Source organism: Caenorhabditis remanei, chromosome IV (assembly GCF_010183535.1).
Source record: "Caenorhabditis remanei strain PX506 chromosome IV, whole genome shotgun sequence".
NCBI lineage: Eukaryota > Metazoa > Nematoda > Chromadorea > Rhabditida > Rhabditidae > Caenorhabditis > Caenorhabditis remanei.
The window spans coordinates 10,337,923-10,358,378 of NC_071331.1; the positions used below are offsets into that span (position 1 = coordinate 10,337,923).

The 20,456-nt window shown below is 35.9% G+C and overlaps 2 protein-coding genes across 2 annotated transcripts; both read right to left on the reverse strand.

Annotated features, from left to right (window-relative positions):
* Positions 1-8,518: 8,518 nt before the first annotated feature.
* On the reverse strand, positions 8,519-11,047 carry GCK72_013140 (uncharacterized protein; the record flags this gene model as incomplete). The annotated part of the gene is made up of 1 exon (XM_053729676.1): positions 8,519-11,047. One exon carries the CDS (start codon positions 11,045-11,047, stop codon positions 8,519-8,521), a length of 2,529 nt encoding a protein of 842 aa, XP_053584448.1.
* Positions 11,048-11,140: 93 nt separating this feature from the next.
* Positions 11,141-19,143, reverse strand: GCK72_013141 (uncharacterized protein; the record flags this gene model as incomplete). Its single annotated transcript, XM_053729677.1, has 9 exons — positions 11,141-11,167; positions 13,011-13,586; positions 14,748-14,860; positions 14,972-15,111; positions 15,282-15,482; positions 16,337-16,761; positions 17,093-17,211; positions 18,257-18,377; positions 18,964-19,143. The coding sequence occupies 9 exons, from the start codon at positions 19,141-19,143 to the stop codon at positions 11,141-11,143; spliced, it is 1,902 nt and encodes a 633-aa protein (XP_053584449.1).
* Positions 19,144-20,456: the final 1,313 nt, after the last annotated feature.

The following is a 20,456-nucleotide window of genomic DNA, read 5'->3' on the forward strand; positions in this document are numbered from 1 at the left end:
TTCCAGAAATCTTCATTAGTTATTTTTGTATTTTATTCGTCTTATGGACGTTCCAACAACAAACTAAAATCCTTGGAGGCTTTGACTGAACTTTGATACAGCAAAAAAATCATACATAACACGGTCTCCCAAAGTCATATTCGATCTCCCCTCACTAAACGAAAAATTTGATAAATTTGCAGGTCTAAAAGTGAATTTTTTAATTTTTAGCGTAAAGCTAAAGATGAAAAAAAAAATTCACAGAACTAAAATGTCAGAAAAATCTATCCCCTAGAAGGTTTGTGGAATTTTTAAGTTTTGAGGGCAGCTAAAGTTATTTGGGTCGTTCTAACCTGTATCGTTCATTAAAATATAGGAGAATGGATATGATTTCCTTTCATCCAAAAACTACTGGTATTATGGTTGGGATGAAACTGAACATTCTTTTCACTTTTAATGGGAATGCAATCTTTCATTATTATACAATTTTCATGAAAATGAATATTCAAGTCTGAATTTTTGAGTTGTTTAATGAAACTCGCGGTTTCAGAAGGCTTGTATTAGATCTACCAACTTGATTTTATAATCAGCGATGTGCAACTTTTCAAATAAAATTGTGACAATCGGAAACATTGGCAACGATTTTCCCTCCCTAATGTTTTGGGAACGCAAAAATTGAAATTTCAAGTCTGACAATGAAAAGTAACAAATTTATTATCAAAAGATCCAACAAATAATGCATAAGAAAATAATGGGCCCGAGTTTAATCGAGTCACTTCACAGAAGCGTATTGAGAGAGAAAAGTGAATCGGAATTGATGATGAGTAGTTCCAATGCCAATTGAAATGCAATTATACCAGATGATAGTTCTTCATACGAAGTGAACACCGGTCTGCAAAATATGTATTATAAAAAGATTTAGGTTTCAGGTGGGAATCAAAAATATTCCATTTTTTCTTAGCAATTGTTTGTCGCGGCATTGTGAATTTAACTTTTCCAACATACCTGAAGAGGGTGGGTGTCCAAACTTTTGACAAATTATTCGAATTCATGACGGTCTTTGGTGAACATGACACTTTTGCAAGATGTTTGACTAGATACCGGAGAACTGTTTGGTTTGAATGGGGCAGGTGGGATAGGGCTTCACGGATTCCGTCGATTTTCTGGAAAATATGGAATTAGGCATATTATGAACCATGGATTTTGTGAACAACTAGAAACTGAAAATGTTAAAATAATCCGTTTCATCTAATTCCTTTATTTTCATGATTCTCTGTAGCACCTAATATTACGATCGAATACAACTGCTCACTTCCTTATCATCCGCAGCCATCATCACTTGTTTCCACCTTGAATGATAATCAGTTGGAATCAGAGATTCTGGAAGACAAGAGAAGAAACTTTTGAGCGCTGTAGCTGCCACGTGGACAGGTGTGTCGAATGACGAGACGTCGAATTCGCCCTGGAAATATATATAATTGAATACATTTCAGTTTCAAAATTGTTTTGAAAGCATCGATACTTCAAAATTAATAGTTGTTTGTCAGTTGATAACTCACACTTTTCAAAAACCTCTTCTCCACCTCGGCTAGATGTGTTTGGTTTCCAGGTACCCGATATAATCCCTCTTGCTCGAATCCTCCGTTCTGAATTTCAATTTTAAGTATTGTTTCAAATCAGGAAAGCTTACATTCTCAATAAACTCAATACACTTCTCCAAGTAAACCGGAATTCCAGAAGTGGAAGTTGAGCATAACAATTCCAGATTCTCATTTGATGCAATCACTCCTTGAGTACTGGTACTGGCTGGTGTGTAGCTGATGAGGGAGGTGCTTAGCTGGAATGGGTAATAATGAAATGAGATCGTTTTCTGGTTGACCAAGTCCAGAAAAAACTGCTTGGAGAAACTGAAAAGTAAATGAAAATGGCAACTTACATCATGAGTTGCACTCTTATTCTTCATCAGTCGTTTTGAAGATTTCGATGGAAGCCATGATAATACATTCGACACTTTTTCCGTCGTACTGTCTGAAAATTTTCTGGTTTTTGATTATTCAAATGTTCGCATAATGTTGAGCTGGGGCATTTGTCAAAAGATGTAAGATTCGAAACAGTTACTATTTCAGATACTTATTTTCTTCTCGCTAACAAATATGGTTTCATTAAACACTCAATTAATTGATAACTCACTCAAAGACGAATACAATTTTGCCTTCCTATCCGTTCTCGGTGACTGTGGCAGAGATCTCGTTGCCATTTTCTCCAAAAACGAAGAGATTTGTTCAGGAGACGTTGTCACTGAGCTCTTCTTCTTATTCTCCTCTTTGCTCTTTTTCTCTTCCCCATCCGTTTCCAACAGGTTTTTTCTCAGCCGGAATGACGTGGCAACTTTACGAACAAATCGATTTCCTTTCTCTTTTTCTGGAACTTTCGTTAGAGATTCAATCGAGAGAGATTTCTGTTTTTGTTCAGCAGTCATTGCAGTTTCTGGATGGAGTTGGAATAGATTTGATGTTCGATGCAGACGATTTATAGAGTCAGTCGACAGAGAGACACATGAGGTACGGGAACGACGGGAGACATCAGCGGATACTGCTCGGGGTGCTGGAATACGTGAAGCGGGATTATACAGAATATTGAAAACATATCCCGCTCAATTTCAAAATAAGGTGAAACACATTATGAAAAAATTAACAGTTTCATCGTCATACAAAATAATAATAATAGATTCTACCATAATTCGTCCGCTGTTTGAACGGGTAAAATTCTAAAACTCCCACCTGGACTTGATCCGGAAACAGTAGACGTCGTACTCCTTGTTTCCGGAGATGACTCATAGTTATGGTGGTAATTTGGCGGTGTCTTTGGAGATGCCCCATTCACTTGGATTATTGTGTGCAAGGCGTCCTGAAAAAATAATAATTCAGTTTCCCACTTCCTACATCTCTTACACATTTTGAACACGTTTGCTCCTTGTTTGACTAGTTTTTTCGTATCAGGACACACGAGAGAGATGCTATTAGTTTCATCATTATTACAAACATATTTCATAGTTTCTATATCTGATCACTATTGTACATATTTCTTTGGTCGTTTGTTTATGGCTGTATGTTTAGCAAAATTCACTTTATCCGATAAATACTTTGATGAGGAGGGTTCTTATTGCAGAGGCTTAGGAAATCGGTATGACAACAATTACCCAAAAATATCAACCTCACTACGCGGGAGAGGGAAACATTGTACCAAACACGAAAAAGTTCTGCTTCATAATTTCTATACCTTCTTAAAGTCGTACACGGTTACTTGATCGAGTTTCGCGATAAAAATAGCTGTCATACATATTTAATAATTGCTAGATACACTGTTCCTAACGTTAATTTCTCTACTGAAAGAAACTCACATTAACCAACGAATAAGCAGGTGAGAAATCGACAGCTTCCGGTGTTGCCAATGGTGCTGGTTGAATTTCAATAGGTGAACTATAGAAGTGTGACATGATTAGCGGATCTGTTCGGGTTACACGATTCCTGAAATTTAGCTCATTAGAAAAACTAATTTCAAATCGAACTGAATGAATTGTGAAGAGTCAGAAACTGTAACTAACCTAATATTGGAATTAACTGCTTTCTGTCGTCTACTTCGATTTGTAATGTCGGGTTCTGGAAGAAAAAACGAATTATTTTCACTAATTAAGCTTTATTACTAACTTGTTAAAAACTGTATTCCAGAAGTTGTGAAAGAAGGTGCGAGTATTGAGGGTCGGTCATTTTCCAAACTGCTTCTGAAAATTAACAACAAAATTAATTCAGTTTCTAGTAGCTAATGAAGTTAAAAGAAACAAACAAGTTTAATGAGCACGCTCTTGTTACTCACATTTCCGAATTCGAAGTAGAGCTAATTGGTTGTACTTGACCATCCAAAACATCGTGTAGAAACTCCATTAGTTGTTGGTTTAACACATTCGATTTGTTCTTTCGTTTTCTAAAGTCAATCACTGCGAACCGTGCACCGATGGATTTGCAGAGCTCAGCGCCTTCAGTGAGATATTCCAAATCGAGCTGAAAAAGTTTTTGTGAAGTAGGTTTCGCAGTGCGAAAGATTTTCGGAGAATAGTTCATATCAGATTTCTGGGAAAAATAGCATTTATGGTGACTGAGATGGGGGCATTTCTTCACTGAAAGAGATCTATATCTTTTCAGACTTTTCAATTTCAGTTCTACGACCTCCAAGCTAACAAAGGAAACAACAGACAAACTAATTGATCTTCTCTCTACAGTTTCAAAAACTGTAAATTATTTTCAGTGCAAGCGCTAAACTATTATTACTACTCTAATTCTTGTTGTCTAAAAAAGTCAAAAATCAGAGGTATAGAGAGCGAAAAAAAGGGAAACGAGCTTTAGCTAGCCGCCTTGTCAAAGTAAACAAAAAGAAGGGAGAAATGGACGGTTTGTATCCACTCCTCTGTGCTCTCTCAAGTAGTTTTCTCTTCTCTTTTCCTCTCTATCTCTCGAATTTTACTCACGAACAGTCATCATTTACACATGCACATTGTCTCTATGGGACACAGGTTAACAATCAACTCGGACTGGCTGATATGACTGGTTTCTTTTCAGCAGGAAGCGTCTGGCATGTTTGAACAATATACTAGTGGAAATGATCATAGGCAATTGTTATGTTGGACATGAAACTTTGATTTTTTACTGTGTCAGATAGTTGTTTTCTAAATTGTTATGACTAGGTCACCGATTTAATTTCCAGTTTAGAGAACCGATGCAGAACGGAAATGACTAATGCTAATTTTTTTCAGAAATAGAAAAGTGAAATAACAGTCTTCGAACTTCGATCATTTTGTGACTGTATTGAAACCGTGTCACGTTGGTTACTCGAGAAATAAAGTTTGCCTGATATTCACTAGATAACTTATCTTGGGCTACTGGACTCATGGCCGTTTGCGCATCGGGACAAAATTGCGATAACGCTTAGTTTACAGAGAAAAAATATGCCGTCTTCCTTTTTTTTTCTTTTTTGTTTTTCAAATGATTTCACCAATTACGAATAGAACTTCTTTCGATACAAATAGTTTAGGAATAAAAAAAAGAAAGCTAAAAGTTCTGTTTCATAATCATTTCATTTTCAGATTCATTTTTGTAAATCTAATCCCTGAGATGAACAATGGCATCTAAAGAGCCTGTGTGCTGTCACATAATCTCTAAATCTGCTGAAAATACGAAAACTCCACAAATCACCGTTTCGAACGCTCATTTAAAGACAAACTAGCCATGCAGGAAGATTTGTGATCTGTCCAAACCAGCACGGTCAAACTTGCTTCGAAATAAAAATTGATACTCGAACAACAAAATATAGGGACGCACAATTTCGGTGAGATGTGACACAATCTTGTCAGGCTTAACAATTATAAACGGATCGTTGACCAGGCCAGTATAACTATTTTCATAATTGGGTCCCATATTTTGCGACCGAACGAAACGGTACATATTTTTTTAGTAGTCAAGCCAAAGTCAAGCAAAAATTTGTCGGTTCCAGCAACCAGAATTAGCTGACTCCGGAAAGATTGTAATATTGGTAGGATATCATAAAGCAGTTCAATGGCACTTGTTAATTTTAGTAGTCAAGCCAGGCAAGACTGTAAAAAATTGTCGGTTCCAGTAAACTTAGTTAATTGGCTTGTGGAAAGATTACCGTAGTAAAAGATTTGGATTGGTAGGAAATTACACAAATTCTCTCCAAAAATAGCAAAGAATTACTGTTTAAGAAAGTTTTCTAAAAGTGATCGGATTCAATTCTCACAGCCCAGGCTTTATAAAGCAATAACAACAAAATTTCAGAATTTCAAAATTTCAGAGCAAAAGGACCAATTTCAGACATTAAACAACAACAAAAATCAGACAGAAATTTCCTAAAACTTGCGTGGGAGCTTTCCAAATAAATACACACATTTACTATTTCCATTCATGACCCTGCCCCCCTCTGTGTTGCTCCAAACATTTCTATTGACTCACCTTCATTGAATCACTACCGCCTCCCTCCACAACGGCCACCACCAAAATACAATCGAAATTCACGGAATTCGTCTCGGACAGTTTTTCAATTGCACACCGTGCATAGTTGAAACTTGACGCCCTTTTCGAGTTGTACACGAATAAATAGCCATCAGTAAACTCAATGAATTGCTTCGGGTTTGTGTCATTCTTGTGGTGCCATGAGTGATAACTGCTCATTGAGATTTCGAGGGTGTTCCAGTTTTGAGTTGGCTCATCGAAGACTTCTAGGTAGTTAGACCCGTCAGAGGAATAGTTGAGATTTGATGATTTGATGAAGTCATTATGAAATAGAGCAGTGGCAAGCGAGTCAATGGATAACCGGTCACCACACATCGCACAGATCTGAAAAATGGGTAATGTGTGGAAAATGGGTAATGTGCGCTAGTAAAGACCAAATTGGCATGGGGTTTCAATGTGAAGGTTCTTTCCTTTGCACCAAGAAACCGATGTCAACTCACCGAGAAAACAGACATTAAAAACAAAACAGTCACGTGCTTCTGGCAAAACCAATAGTTTGGAAACTGTTGTAATTTTGTAAGAAAACGTTCAAACGAGTGTATAAGTTGTGCACTGCACAGTCTCCCAGACCCACAGTACCCCGCGACGGGAATTTTTCAGAAAAAAAATTTGAATGTTCGCAAAGGTGCGCGTTTGCATACCCCTCAATTTTCAGTTGATTTTTTAGCGTTATTTTTAGAAGGGCTATATTTCTTCAGAATCGAATATTTTTAAGTAAATTGACCCAATAAGTTATGAAGACAACCTTAAATTATCGATTTTTCACAATCTTTTCAGTTTTTATTGTTTTTCCAATGAGGAGATAGGTTTTTCCCGAGACATGGTGGAATCGCGTGTGAGTTCTCTTGTTTCGTTCTGTTTAAATTAGAAATATTTGTGTTTTTATATGAAATATAGTCGAAATACACATATGCGAAGAAGAAACTCTGAAAATAGAAAGAATTTTCAAACTAAATCCCCTTTTTAACAGAAAAAAAGGAGTAAAAGTGAATTTGTGGTCTCTTTCACGTACCTCTACATCGACTGTGAAGATGTCACTGAATTCGTCAAATATTCAGTAATTCGTACGTTTATGTATTAACTGTCGAAGTTATTTGATGTTTTGGAGCCTACAGCGATGTGCTGTTTATCGAAATTTGTCAAGAATTTTACTCTTTCGTTGTTTTTTCTTATTTTTCTCTTCTTCTATGCTTGATTATAACAATTGTAAGCTAAATCCGACTTGTAATTACAGAATGAACAAAAAAATCAGAAAGAATGGTGACAACAAACTTCAGTAGTTACTTGTATCTAGTCGGATGATACGTTTGTTAGGTTAATGAAAATTCTGTAATTACAAGTCGGATTTAGCTTACGATTGTTATAATCAAGCATAGAAGAAGAGAAAAATAAGAAAAAACAACGAAAGAGTAAAATTCTTGACAAATTTCGATAAACAGCACATCGCTGTAGGCTCCAAAACATCAAATAACTTCGACAGTTAATACATAAACGTACGAATTACTGAATATTTGACGAATTCAGTGACATCTTCACAGTCGATGTAGAGGTACGTGAAAGAGACCACAAATTCACTTTTACTCCTTTTTTTCTGTTAAAAAGGGGATTTAGTTTGAAAATTCTTTCTATTTTCAGAGTTTCTTCTTCGCATATGTGTATTTCGACTATATTTCTTATAAAAACACAAATATTTCTAATTTAAACAGAACGAAACAAGAGAACTCACACGCGATTCCACCATGTCTCGGGAAAAACCTATCTCCTCATTGGAAAAACAATAAAAACTGAAAAGATTGTGAAAAATCGATTATTTAAGGTTGTCTTCATAACTTATTGGGTCAATTTACTTAAAAATATTCGATTCTGAAGAAATATAGCCCTTCTAAAAATAACGCTAAAAAATCAACTGAAAATTGAGGGGTATGCAAACGCGCACCTTTGCGAACATTCAAATTTTTTTCTGAAAAATTCCCGTCGCGGGGTACTGTGAGACCGAAGAAAACAACTGCAAGTCCAATGGAGCGCATACGCATACCCCAGTCGGCGGCAAATTATTTTTTAACGTACGAATGTTGTATTTTCACTTTTTTTCGTTCTAATATTGCTTTTTCGTGTATTTTTTCACTGTCTGATAAAGTTTTTAATATTTCAGTGCAATCATCGTGCAAATTATGTTCATGGCAGTTTCGAAAGACGAGAAATGGCGGAAAATAGCGATATTTCCCGAAAAAATTTGTTTTGCGGTTAGTTAAACGATCACAACAGGTTATTCTTCTCCGATAAAATTTTTCAGAATTGTTACACCAGCTACATCATCAATAATCAATATATTTCAACGAATTTACGCCTCATTTGGCTTGCGGTTAGAAAGAATCAACTCTAAATACTTCTCCGCCCGTTATTTTCAGATTTCGTCGGAATTCACTTGCTGGAAACAAAAATTTATTCGAAGAAATCTTCTATTCCTCTTTGAACCAAGAAGAACCAATATCAAAAATAAGATTGAAATGGGATAATCGATCGACGATAAGAGTAGCTTTCTGGATCGGATCCCGAACAGCGGCAAATCGAACGTTGAGCCTGTTGAAGATAGCATGCAAGCTTTCGATTCCTTGCTCAGTCACTCTTCCCCAACTACGATAACGCTTCAGATATGGAATGAGATGAGACGACAATAAATGAAGCTTTGGAGTCACAGAAGCATCTGGTTGAGCTTCACGAAGATTTCCAACAAATCTCTCCAAAACTCTCTCAATTTCATCAATCTCGTCATCATTTTTCACTGAATTCGAAGCGGCCGACATCAATGTAGCAAGATCCAACATCACTGATCGCATCAAATCGATTTTTACTTTTTCTGAAGCGTTTGGAGCTCTTCTGCTGTTAGAAGTGAAAACCGCAAGCACTTTATCAATGGAAGAATGACGGAGAAACTTTCGAGCCTGGTTCCCTGTCAAATCTTGGTACCAAATTCTACTGTCACATCCGATACTTCTGAGAGCAGCTTCGAGAAGTTGACGAGTCGACACTTCAGTTTGAATACGGGAGCCTTTAAGATGTTGCTCCAATTTCAATCTCTCATTATCAGCAACTTCTAAGATATCCTGAGCTTGAAGGAGCTGCTCGTTCACCGATTTCAAAATTTCAAGGGCCAGAGAGAGACGATCGGGAATCGACGGAATCATTCCATGACGACAATCCAAGCAAACTGCATTCGATTGGTCCATCAGAAGTCGCTGCTCTTCAGTAATGTAAAATGCACAAACATCGTGAACGGCAGCTTTACACGAAGTGCACTGGAAGATAGAAGAATCCCGAAAAGATGACTTTTTAGAAGATCCAACAATACAAAACGAAGATGTGCAGTGAAAAGAATTCGTTTGTTTTGGCTTAGTAGTCTTGCAGTTTTTTTGAATGGTAGTCACGGCATCGTTAATTCTTTCCAGTGAACTTTCTAGAGAATCAACTAAATTAGTTGTTTCTTCTGTTTCCAAAACCAGTTTCTTCAAGTCTTTCTTTAGTTGTTTCAGATTTGCTGGAGATGATGAGCCAGTGTCAAAGTTGATAGCCATTGCAATGAGCCAATCGATACAATAATACTGACAAATTCCAAGAATTGTGTGAACTCCAGGAGGGCCAGCGTTCAAAGGATCAACATCGAGAAGAGGAACGCCGGTTTTTTTGAGATCGGAAAGAGTACGAATTTCTCCGGACAACTCAAAATCGAAATTCTCAAGACTGGCAGTATCGGATCTGTGTGTAGACCATGCTAAATTGCACACATAGCAAGGCGTTTTGGAGTTTTGTCCTGCGTGACCGTACATTGCCGACACAAACTTGCAGTCTCCCAGTGGCTTCATGACAACAGCTTTTTCAACATTATTGCTTCCATCAAAATATCGAACACTATGAAGTTGGTTTAATTGATCGAAAACTGATGCAAAATTCTGTTTCAAAAGGGAGTGACTGTCGTTGCCAGTGTAAAGGCCAAGGAGGAGTACTGCATGGGGATCATTGGGACTGTCGACGTTTTCGATGACGATGACAAGTTTGGTTGTGTCAGAACCCTTATCTCCACCGACTCCAATAACGATGCTGTCTTTTGTGCCATCATCGAAAAGAAGACGTCCATGCCGACTCAACACTTCCAATCGTCTGCACAGTAGCTCGTGGACATCATTGGCCTTTACAAGCGCGGTTTCTGCCATGACTTGCTTCCCACTTCGTGATGGTTTCATTACAGTCTGACGTTCAAACGTGTAATATTTAGAAGTTGCGAACTTCTTCTTTACTTCCTCAATTTTCTGACGAGATGCAAAAATATCAATATGCAAATGCTCTTTTGTGAATTGCTTGAAATCTTTTAAAAATCCGTCTGATAGTTGATGTTTGACTGCAATGAAGAAGCAATTCCAGGGAGACAACCTCATAGTGAAATTCAATTCCTCATCTTCGTCTGCCATCTTCAAGAAGTCATACAAGAAGGCGTCAACATTGAGATGTCCCACAAATGAAGAAATCATTTTAATAATTCTTTCATAACGATCTTTCTTGGTGCTGGTAGCCTTAATCATACTATATTCTTTCAGGCATTTTCCGCGGCTTGGCGACTCCTCGACCAATGTGTTAACACGTTTCTGTAGTTGGTCAGCTCTACATTTGAGATCGATGCCTTCTTTTTGTTTCTCGAGAAGCGAAGATGAAAATTGATCATTTTCGTACTTTCTTGTTGCAATAAGAATATCGTGTTCACTTTTCAATCTTTTTATTTCCAGTTGTGCATCTAGCAGATTTTGGTTAGAAGATTTCAGATTTTCCTTCAGTTCTTCTACTTCCTTTTTCAGATAAAACACTTCATTTTTCAGTCTCGGCAATAAAACTTCTTTTTCTGCTTCGTGTTGAATCTCTACGTTTTTTGCTTGTTTGAAAATAGATGCTTGCTTTGCATTTTCTTTTCTAACTGTTGCCTTTTTTCGTGGTGGTGCCATTATTCTGAAATCGTTACCACTAAACTATGATTCAAATTTGATTTTACACTAACCAATTCGAACGAATTCTATTCTTCTGGCACTGGACCCGTTTTACAATGTACCCAATTGCATGAACTTCTGGAAAATCATAGATTTTAGAGAAAAATTGAGATTTCATATCACATAACACGTGATTTTTGAGCAAAAAACAAGAAAATTTCGTATAAATAAAGGTTAATGTGATGAATACATCAAGAAAAAACAATCATTCTTCTAAAAACCATGATTTTATGTCTTTTATGTATTGTATTTGATAATTTTTCTATTTCTTGACGTTTCCACCTCTATTATAGCTCAAAAAATTCGCAATAAATAGATCTTCATTTATTATGGATGGGTCACTTTTTTGCCGAATAAGTTTCGAGAAATAAGGGAAAAACCTATTTTTCAGGCCAAAACTTCGATCTGTATCAGCGCCTTTATTTTTGCTCTAAAAATGGTTTTCTTTCTTTCATAATGCTGCTTTTGCTTTTCTCGTTCTTTGTTATGGACGATTTTCACTTTTTATTGCCTTTATTGTTTGTAATTTAAACAAAATCAAAATTTTCAGTTGAAAAATAAAGAAAAAATTTATTCTGACTACTGTAGCGCGCGGCATTCGCGCTCCGCTGAGAACTTTCGATTGCAGCCTTTTTTTTTGGTGGGGGAGACTGTGCACTGTGATACATTGTTTTGAAAATGTTCCCGAACTCGTATATTGCGATCCGAGAACTACGTATTTTTTTCAACCGGTTTTTACAGAAAACGTATTTTATGTTTCACACACTCTGTTAATACATTTCTAATTGGATGTTTTTGCTGTGTGTCATATTGTCGCGTCAAAAAAGTTCCGACATTTTTTACCGACGCGTGTTTGCGGACTAAGTGCTAAATTATTAAAATTGTCCGCAAACACGCGTCGGTAAAAAATGTCGGAACTTTTTTATTTCGATAATAAGCAATATCAATTTCTAAAAAGCAATTACAATACGTCAACTTGAAGAGCTAAAATTTCTTATCGAAACAGCAAACTTATTGAGTGATGTGAAACAAAAATTGTAGGCCCTGTACGAAAATTGGTAAATTATTGATCATGTTTGAAATTCTTTGGTAGTCTTTTTAATTGATCTAGTATTGCACTTGATCCAATGAAGTTGTGTTATGTAATGCTTTCGGTATTCAGATAAAATTTCACGAGAGCACGAAGTACTATTATTGAGTACTCAGAAGTTTTTACAATTTTTCGGTTACAGTAAATTTTTTAATAATCTCCGATGAAAATTATTAATGATAGGTCGCAAGCAGGGGAATCTCAAAAATGTTAGTTCAGTTACCCAAATATCCTAAAAACCGGTAAACTGAATAAAAAATTCCAAGGGATACGTGGCGAGCTTATAAGTTTATTCTAGCAAAACTTGCTCGGTCGGCGGATTTAGAAAATTAGAAAATACGAATTGATGAAAAATAAATTTTTGTGTATTTCGTCAGCACTTTAAAAGATGTAAACACAGTTTCAGAAATATTACTCATTTCAAAGACTTCAGGCTCTTCGTTTAGTTGAATAATAAAACAATAAAACATATGTAACTATAATTAGTTCATTGTCTTCTGTTGGATGTTTTGAATAATGGGTTTCAGTCGATTATTATTTTCTAACAAAACGGAATACGAAAAATCCAGAACTTTTCCAAGCGAAACTTTGGTACTAAAGTAATTAGCACGTTGTGAGTTTCGAAATTTTCCAGTTTCAGTAAATCTACAAAAAGTGTACATAGTTCAGCGGAAATGATGTATCCGCTAAACGTTATGGGCAACTACATATATAGAACAATTGTTTTGCAGTTCTCATGGAGTACTTCTTCCATTTACGAAAAATGATAAACTAATTTTATAATGTAGCACCAAGTTCCTCTCCTCTCAGAAACAGAGCAAAAACGCTCACCTGAATCCTTGGTATTTTCTTCCCCGAATTCTTTCTCGTCGCCTCAAAACATTCCGAAAATCCAGAAGATCCTCCAAAAGTGCTCGTTTGTTCAGAGAAATCATTCAGTATCGAAGTACCAACAATATCGATACACATATCAGATGAAGGGCAGTTGAGTGGGGAAGCATTGAAAATGAATGGGAGAAATGAGAGAATGATTCGATCTCTCTCCATTTCCATCAACTTCATCCACTCGTATCTTTCATCTCCTTCCAAATAATTCCTTACATTTTCCATCTTTTTGAAATCCACATGGATGTATTCTGATGATTTCCAGGAGTTCTGAATAGACGAAGAAGCTTCCAGAAGGCACTCTTCCAGTTGAGTTCTTGCATTATCCATTAGCTTTTGTTGGAATCTATCGTATACTTCTGCGATCAGATCTGGTGTCAGTTTCTTGACTATTCCAAAGTTTTGAAAATAGGGATAAGATGAGTCAAGGGATGCTCCGGGAAGAATTTGAGGGATTTCCGGGAGGAGATACTCGAATTCTTGGCCCAGTTGATGCACAAGACGTAAGTTTTGAGTCGTCACCTGAAACAATGACACTTGATATTTTCAGATTCAGAGAGACCCTATGTTTGACTGACTGAGTTCAAACACGTTATGTTCACCAACACCTACTGCGTCTAATGCATTTATGAACAATTTTGTGAGTTTCTGAAAATTTCAAATGAAAAAAGCTCAAACTCAACGAAATTTTCAGTTTCAGATAGCAGATAAATTGTTAGATTTTCATTCTACAATAATTCGGTACATCGTGAGTGCGTTTTATAATTACAAATTCGTACTTGACAAACAGAAACCGATCGGGCAGATTCTTTTTCAAAGTTAAACAAGGTCTTGTTAACTGAGGAAGGTTATGGAGTCAGTATGGACATATGGGACGTGACCTATATCATCCCACAGCGACTGATTAATTTAAAGGATTACTGACGTCATGTTTTTAATGTATTATTTTGCCCGAGAAGAACAATTATGACTTCAGTCCGCCTTTAAGAACAATTTATTTTGAGTTTCTAGAAATTTCGAATGAAAGAAGCTCAAGCTTTGCGAAATTTTCATTTTCAGATAACAGATAAATGGAAAGGTTTTTATTTACACAACGATATGATAGCTTGACAAAAGTTTCTTTGTTAACAAATGTATTGTTGTAAAAAGACTCTAAAGATGGTTATATTTGTGTTAAATTTTGTCTTTTGGTAAAAACTGATAGCTTTGCTGCAAAAGACTCAAACATATCAGTCGAGTAGTTGAACAACTTTTTTCAATCTGAAATCTTCTAAGAAGGAAATAATCTGGAAAGCGGAAGGTGGAATTCCGCTCAATCCTGATTTAGAAATGTCATATGTTCGGTCTTGACAAAACAGAAACCGATCGGACAGATTATTTTTGAAAGCTAAACAAGGATTTGATACTTTTTGGCTGATCTTTTGGACAGTTGTTTTAGGAGTGTTTTACATAAAAATATGTTTAAACAAATTTAAGGATCTAGCGAGTAATAAAACATCACCCTTTTTTGTGATGTTTGAGAAACATGCATTTTTCTTGTTTCTACTGTCTTGCTTCTATAGCATCCTCGATGTGCTTTTCTATCATGTCAGATGCAAAAATGTTCTGTTTCGAACAAGAAGTTTCAGTACCAATATCTTCTCCGGATGCTAGTTTTTTTCAAATAAAATCACTTTAACTCACCCTAAACTGTTCGAAAACCTTCGCAGCTTCTGGAAGAAGTAGAATTTCCGCAGGAAGTCTAGACTTCTCATCCACGTTGAACGTCTTGGGTGTCCACATATCCAAGTCGTATTCTGGAAAACGTTAATCGTGAAAATATTTCACGGTTTCGAAAGCCCGTAAAAAATTATTCATCATCAAGCGTGTCAATGGGTCAGAAAAATATTTCAGAAAGTTTAACCCACCATTCGACTCAAAAAGAACATTGAATAGTGGATGACATCTCATGTAATCTCTCGCCATGTTCCATTCCATTTCAGTCAAATCGATGACGTCGAGAAACACTTGGAATATATCAAAAAGGCGGGGCACCATGGATCGCAGTCTGAAAAATATGATCATTGTGGTGGACAATTAATAGGTATGCGAACAAAGGCGCAAGTATTTAATCACACAAATCACTTTTCGGGAACAGATAATTTTTTTGAAAACTTCTGTTCCAAGTTTTTGATTTTAATATGGATATTTCTAACTCATTGATGTGTTCACCCTCACCTATTCATTGCCCACAATTCCTTCGCTTCAGACACATATCTCTCGTACATTTCGAATGCAACCCGACTTCCGAATACTGTCACAAAATTCATGAGATCAGGATGGCGATCGATATCGGCTAGAACTTGTTTCCAACTGAGACACTTTTTTGGGTAGACGCAGAGGGGAACCGCTTGGGAGAGAAGGGTCGAGAAGCAGCATCTAAATCGAAATGGTTAGATTTCGTGTAGCACTGAAACTCTTGAACAATGGAAATCAGACAGGGTTGGAACAGTGAATAATCATCTGTTTCACTTTTATGTGTTATTTTCCGAACTTTTCAAAGTATCTATGTAGTTGAATGATCTGAAGGAGAATATCAAAATTTTTCCAGCAAAATGATCTGTTTCAGGACTGTGTTATAGTGTCCTTCTGTTTAGGAGGAACTAATAACTCAGAGCTACGATAACAATTGTAAGAGTCACAAGGAACTTTAATTTTGTGATTTATGATGAAAAACACAGTTTCATTCTTATCATTGTTGCTTCAGACTATATTCTGAACTAATGATTTATTGATAAACAAGGCAAGTCAAAAAAATGAATCGAAGACCAAGTGACGACCCACAAAATTCTACTGTTACAACAATTCATTGAAAGTTGACTGAGTTTTTTTGTAACTATTGCAGATAGGTTTGTCGTGCTCTTATCTGGGACACCTTTAATTTTAAAGGTAATTTTATAGGTTTTAAGATTTGGAGTCCCGTTTTCTTTTTAAAATCTCTCCTCAGGAATAAAGTACGCCTTTTATTAACACGAGAATAATTTTTACCCGAACTTATTCTCAGTCTGAACTTATTCTCAGTCAAACCACAAATTCAAAATGTGGTTCAAAACGGACCAGGCCGTGTGATGTCTGATTTTTTTCCATCGGCATCATTCGTACAGAATATCATTCTAAACAAAAAAAAAAACTCTAACAGCACGTTGAAACATATATTTTATATAGTTTGCTCTTTCCTATCACAACACTGAACATTTTAGAGTTTTGAAAAGTTTCAATAATCAAAAACTCACTTGACATGCAGATTCCTTTGCTCCACAAAAAGTGACGCCTCCTGATATCCTAACGGTTTCTTCACCAACTTCTGAGATCTTAGACACAACAAAGCCATCGTTCCGAACAAATACTCCACATTCACGTTCTTCACTGAAGACGTTTCCACTGGGGGTAAATTACATAAAACATGTTTCAACTCCTTGGTTGTCAGAAATAAATTCATGTAATGTCTCTTGCTGTCTTCACTTAATTCATCACATTTTGTCAGTGCAATGAGAATTGGTTTCTTGGTTTTCGATATTGATTTGGCGATGTTCAAGACATGATTCGAGTGGAGTGGGGAGTCCTTGGACACGGCACATGCTAGGATAAAGCCGTCGACGTTGAACTTTCCATCAGGGAGGAGGTGTTGGGGGAATTCAGATTCCAGACCGAGTTGTTCCTGCAAGAGATACAAAATTACCTATTGTAAGTCGAAATAGACTTTTTGATATACTAAAATCTATTTGTATTGTTTTTAATATTTTTTTTTGAAGATAGAGAGCTTACATTTTGTGCCTCCATTATCAGAAACCAATTTTATTCATTTAAAAAAATGGCTGATTCACATTGTGTTTAAAACAGTTTTTGATACAAAAGTTCAATCCAAAGCGTCAGAGAAGTTTGTTCTTTTATCGAAAAATCAACATTCGATGTCATTGACCATCCTACTATTTAAAAAATATTTCAATCTACAAATAAGAACAATCTGAAACAGTCAAATGCTAACTCACTTTCTGTATATACATCAACTTGTCCCGACTCTGTAAACTCGTCCTGCTGCATCTCTGACTGTAGTTTTCAGATTTCGAACATCCAGCGATGGTTTCGAACGTTTCGTCATCCAGGAATTCTGTAAATTAATATAAAATTCGGTTTCATACTGATTTGAAAGTCAGTGAAATATTGAAATAGGTGTTTCATGCGGAGTTGATTGCTAGATTGTTTTTGGTCAGTGAGATACCAAAGAAAGGGTTTCGCAGTGCGCTAACTTCGCACTAACTAAAAAAAAAGACAAATCAGTACTGCGTTGATTTTTCGATTCCTAGAACGAACTATCTTGACGCAAGTTTATTCCTATGAAACTGTTAGCAAATACAGTAATTTTTTTTGAATTTTTGCAATATGCTTTGAGAAAAAATTTTCCGTTTCGCTGATGTGTGAAATCAAACTTTATTAGATGATCACTCAATGGGTTATTTGTAAACTTTATAACAGTACCAACCCTTTGCATAACAGGGACTTGTGATCCGTGTTACCGATTCCTAGCCAACAAAAAAAACGGAAAGTTTACCAGAAAATTTAAAAATTGGCACGGTGAAAACTTCTTTACCATAACCATAAAGACCAACTACCCTGTGGCTTTCTGTTTCAATCACAGCTTTTATGATACTAACCTTCTAAGTTCTCAATACGGACATATCATACAAAATTTACATTGTAAATCCATCTAACTGAAGCTTCTCCTCATTTGGTGATTTTTCAATTTTTCGGTTTCAGTTAAGTCTCGATTTTGAGTTTCATGCATAATGTATGATAAATGTTCCACGGCTTACCATTGGCACTGGGTCTGGGGATGAGTACTGAAATCGAACGCGGTCCACTAGACATTGGCGGCAAATTCAAATTTCAATTTTTCTCAATTAGAATGTTTTGATACGCAGCTTAATCGACCACTTTTGAGCCGATTTATATCCATTTTCACGAATTTTTGGCCGGTTTTTCGACTGTCTCGTGCCTTTTCCAGATCAATTCTATTAAAAAAAAATTTTAACTTTTATTAAAAAATTAATTTTGAATTTCGCGCTAAAATTTTCGGCGATTTCAGCGGAACGCGTTATTTTCAGTACTGCTTCTCCAGACCCCGTGCATTGACAAAAAGTTGAAAAACCCCTTACCTGTCTGCTCGGCGACCCGAATGACAACACTTGGAGTTGAACCCTCTGGACAGTTCAACAAACGACTTCCCCAGTATAACCAATGGTCTTTGTTGATGACTGGACTACCGCAGAAGTCTATCTGAAAATTATAAAGAGTAGAGATTGGCTTCAATTGATAGTTGTATTCTTAAACAGAAAGTGTGAGACAGCGAATAATTCGAATTCAGCAGCATCGAAATGTTATTTCACCATGCAAACTTCGTAATCCGGTAAACAGGAAACGGATATTTTTTTCAATACGTTTTTAGATTATCCTAAAAACTACCGTTATGTTTTCAACTTGTAATTGAAAGACCTTTTCCAAATGTGCTTGTATTATCGTGTTGAGCTTAAAATTACATTCGTGTAATTACTTTTCACAGAACCTGCTAATGAAGTGGAGCATTTGAAACCGCTCGAAAATATTTTTAGATAAAATTTTAAAAATATGTGTTCCTTCTAATCTAGCATTAGTTATTATCAATTTTTTATCAAAATTATTTGTCGATGTATCCTCACACTACTGTCCATATGTGAAATGTGGATAAGGTAAAACCACATTGAAACGGAAAACTCGAAGGAAAATTTGCTTTTTTTTCATTTTTACTTTTCTCTTTCTCAGCGCTATTAAACTATCAGTATGTTGAAATACTTACTAGTCAACTTTAAACACCCTCCCCCCTTACCTGTGACAAAACCGATGAATGTTCTCTATGAAATTCATCTGCTGCAGGTCGGACGAATCGATTGCAAAGAAGAGATTTCCCAACTCCAGACGGCCCTTTGACGGTTTCCGAACCACTAACACCAACCACGATCACATTGATTTCTTTGATTTTGTTTGAGGTTGAAGAGGAAGAAGACATCCACGATTTACATGCTGGAAATGAACAGTTTAAGCAGAACATAATGGAAAAAGTGAAGAAAGAAATGAAGAGGCAATGAAAAAGCAACATTTATCATTTTGCACAATTGGTCTGTGTAAAATAAAAATGAATGATCAGTTGAGATTTGATTTTAATATTTGTGCGAAACAGTTTTGTACGTAATTATATATGAATTCACAGCAGTAAGATGATAGTTTTATCGATTTCAGAAATCTCATTAGAGAATTCAGCGAAACTAGTTGATATTGGATCATCGAGTCCATTTAATTTGAAAATCATTCAGAAAAACAAGGACAGATGAGTGAGACAACGAGTAACAAAAAGTTTTTCCTGAAAATTGAAGACAATTCTATAGGTTACCATAGAAGAGCACGTAATTTTGAGACGTTTGAAACATTAAATATCTTTCAAAAACCGTTTAAAGACAAAACAACAAATAGTGAGAACGAGGTTCGACGTTTGTTTTAATTTGCAGCAGCAGAGTGGGGCGAGGAGTAAGGTCCGCAACAAAAATATTTAAAATCAGACAGACATAAGACAAACAACCAAAAAAAAACCATCCTAAAACATCCTAAAACATCAACGAAAAAATTTCAGAAACTGAGCAACACTCGATTAATCCGTGACCTCCGTGGGCAAGTGACTGTCTTCAAAATTCAGTTGGAAGAACTTCAGTACAATTACTAGAAAGAAATTGAAGAAATCAAATGTTATTAGTATTCCGAAACAGAAAAAAAAACTGTTCAAAGGCGTAAAATTGTACTGTGTACTCGTAATATCTATGCCAATCAGTTAATTTCTGTTTCAAAGAAGGCTGATCCCTTGAAAGTTCGAATAACAAAAGTTGGTTCTTATCAAAACGAAATTTTCAGATGATCGGAAGAGAATAATAAGACAGCGGAAAAGCTTTTCCAGAAACAAAAATGATGATTCGATCATGCGACAGAAAATCAATTTAAGAGAAGATAAAATTGAAAGGGTGAACGATCACTATAGAAACACTTGTCAATAATAGAAAACGCGAAACAGGAAAAAAGGATTTCACAACTGTTAAGGAGCAAGTAACCAACAAATAAGCAGTAGAAACTGTGAATTCCGCACACACTACATAAAAATAAGTTAATCTAATATGTAGAGAAATTGAAACATGATGCAAATTCTACTGTTTCAATACTGCAGGAAATAACATGAGATTTAGTAAATGATTTAGTAAACCATTCAAAAAAAATGGAGAGCCTCAATTTTAAATGATTCAAAAAGTTTAGAAAATAAAAAAGGAAAACGTTGTTAAC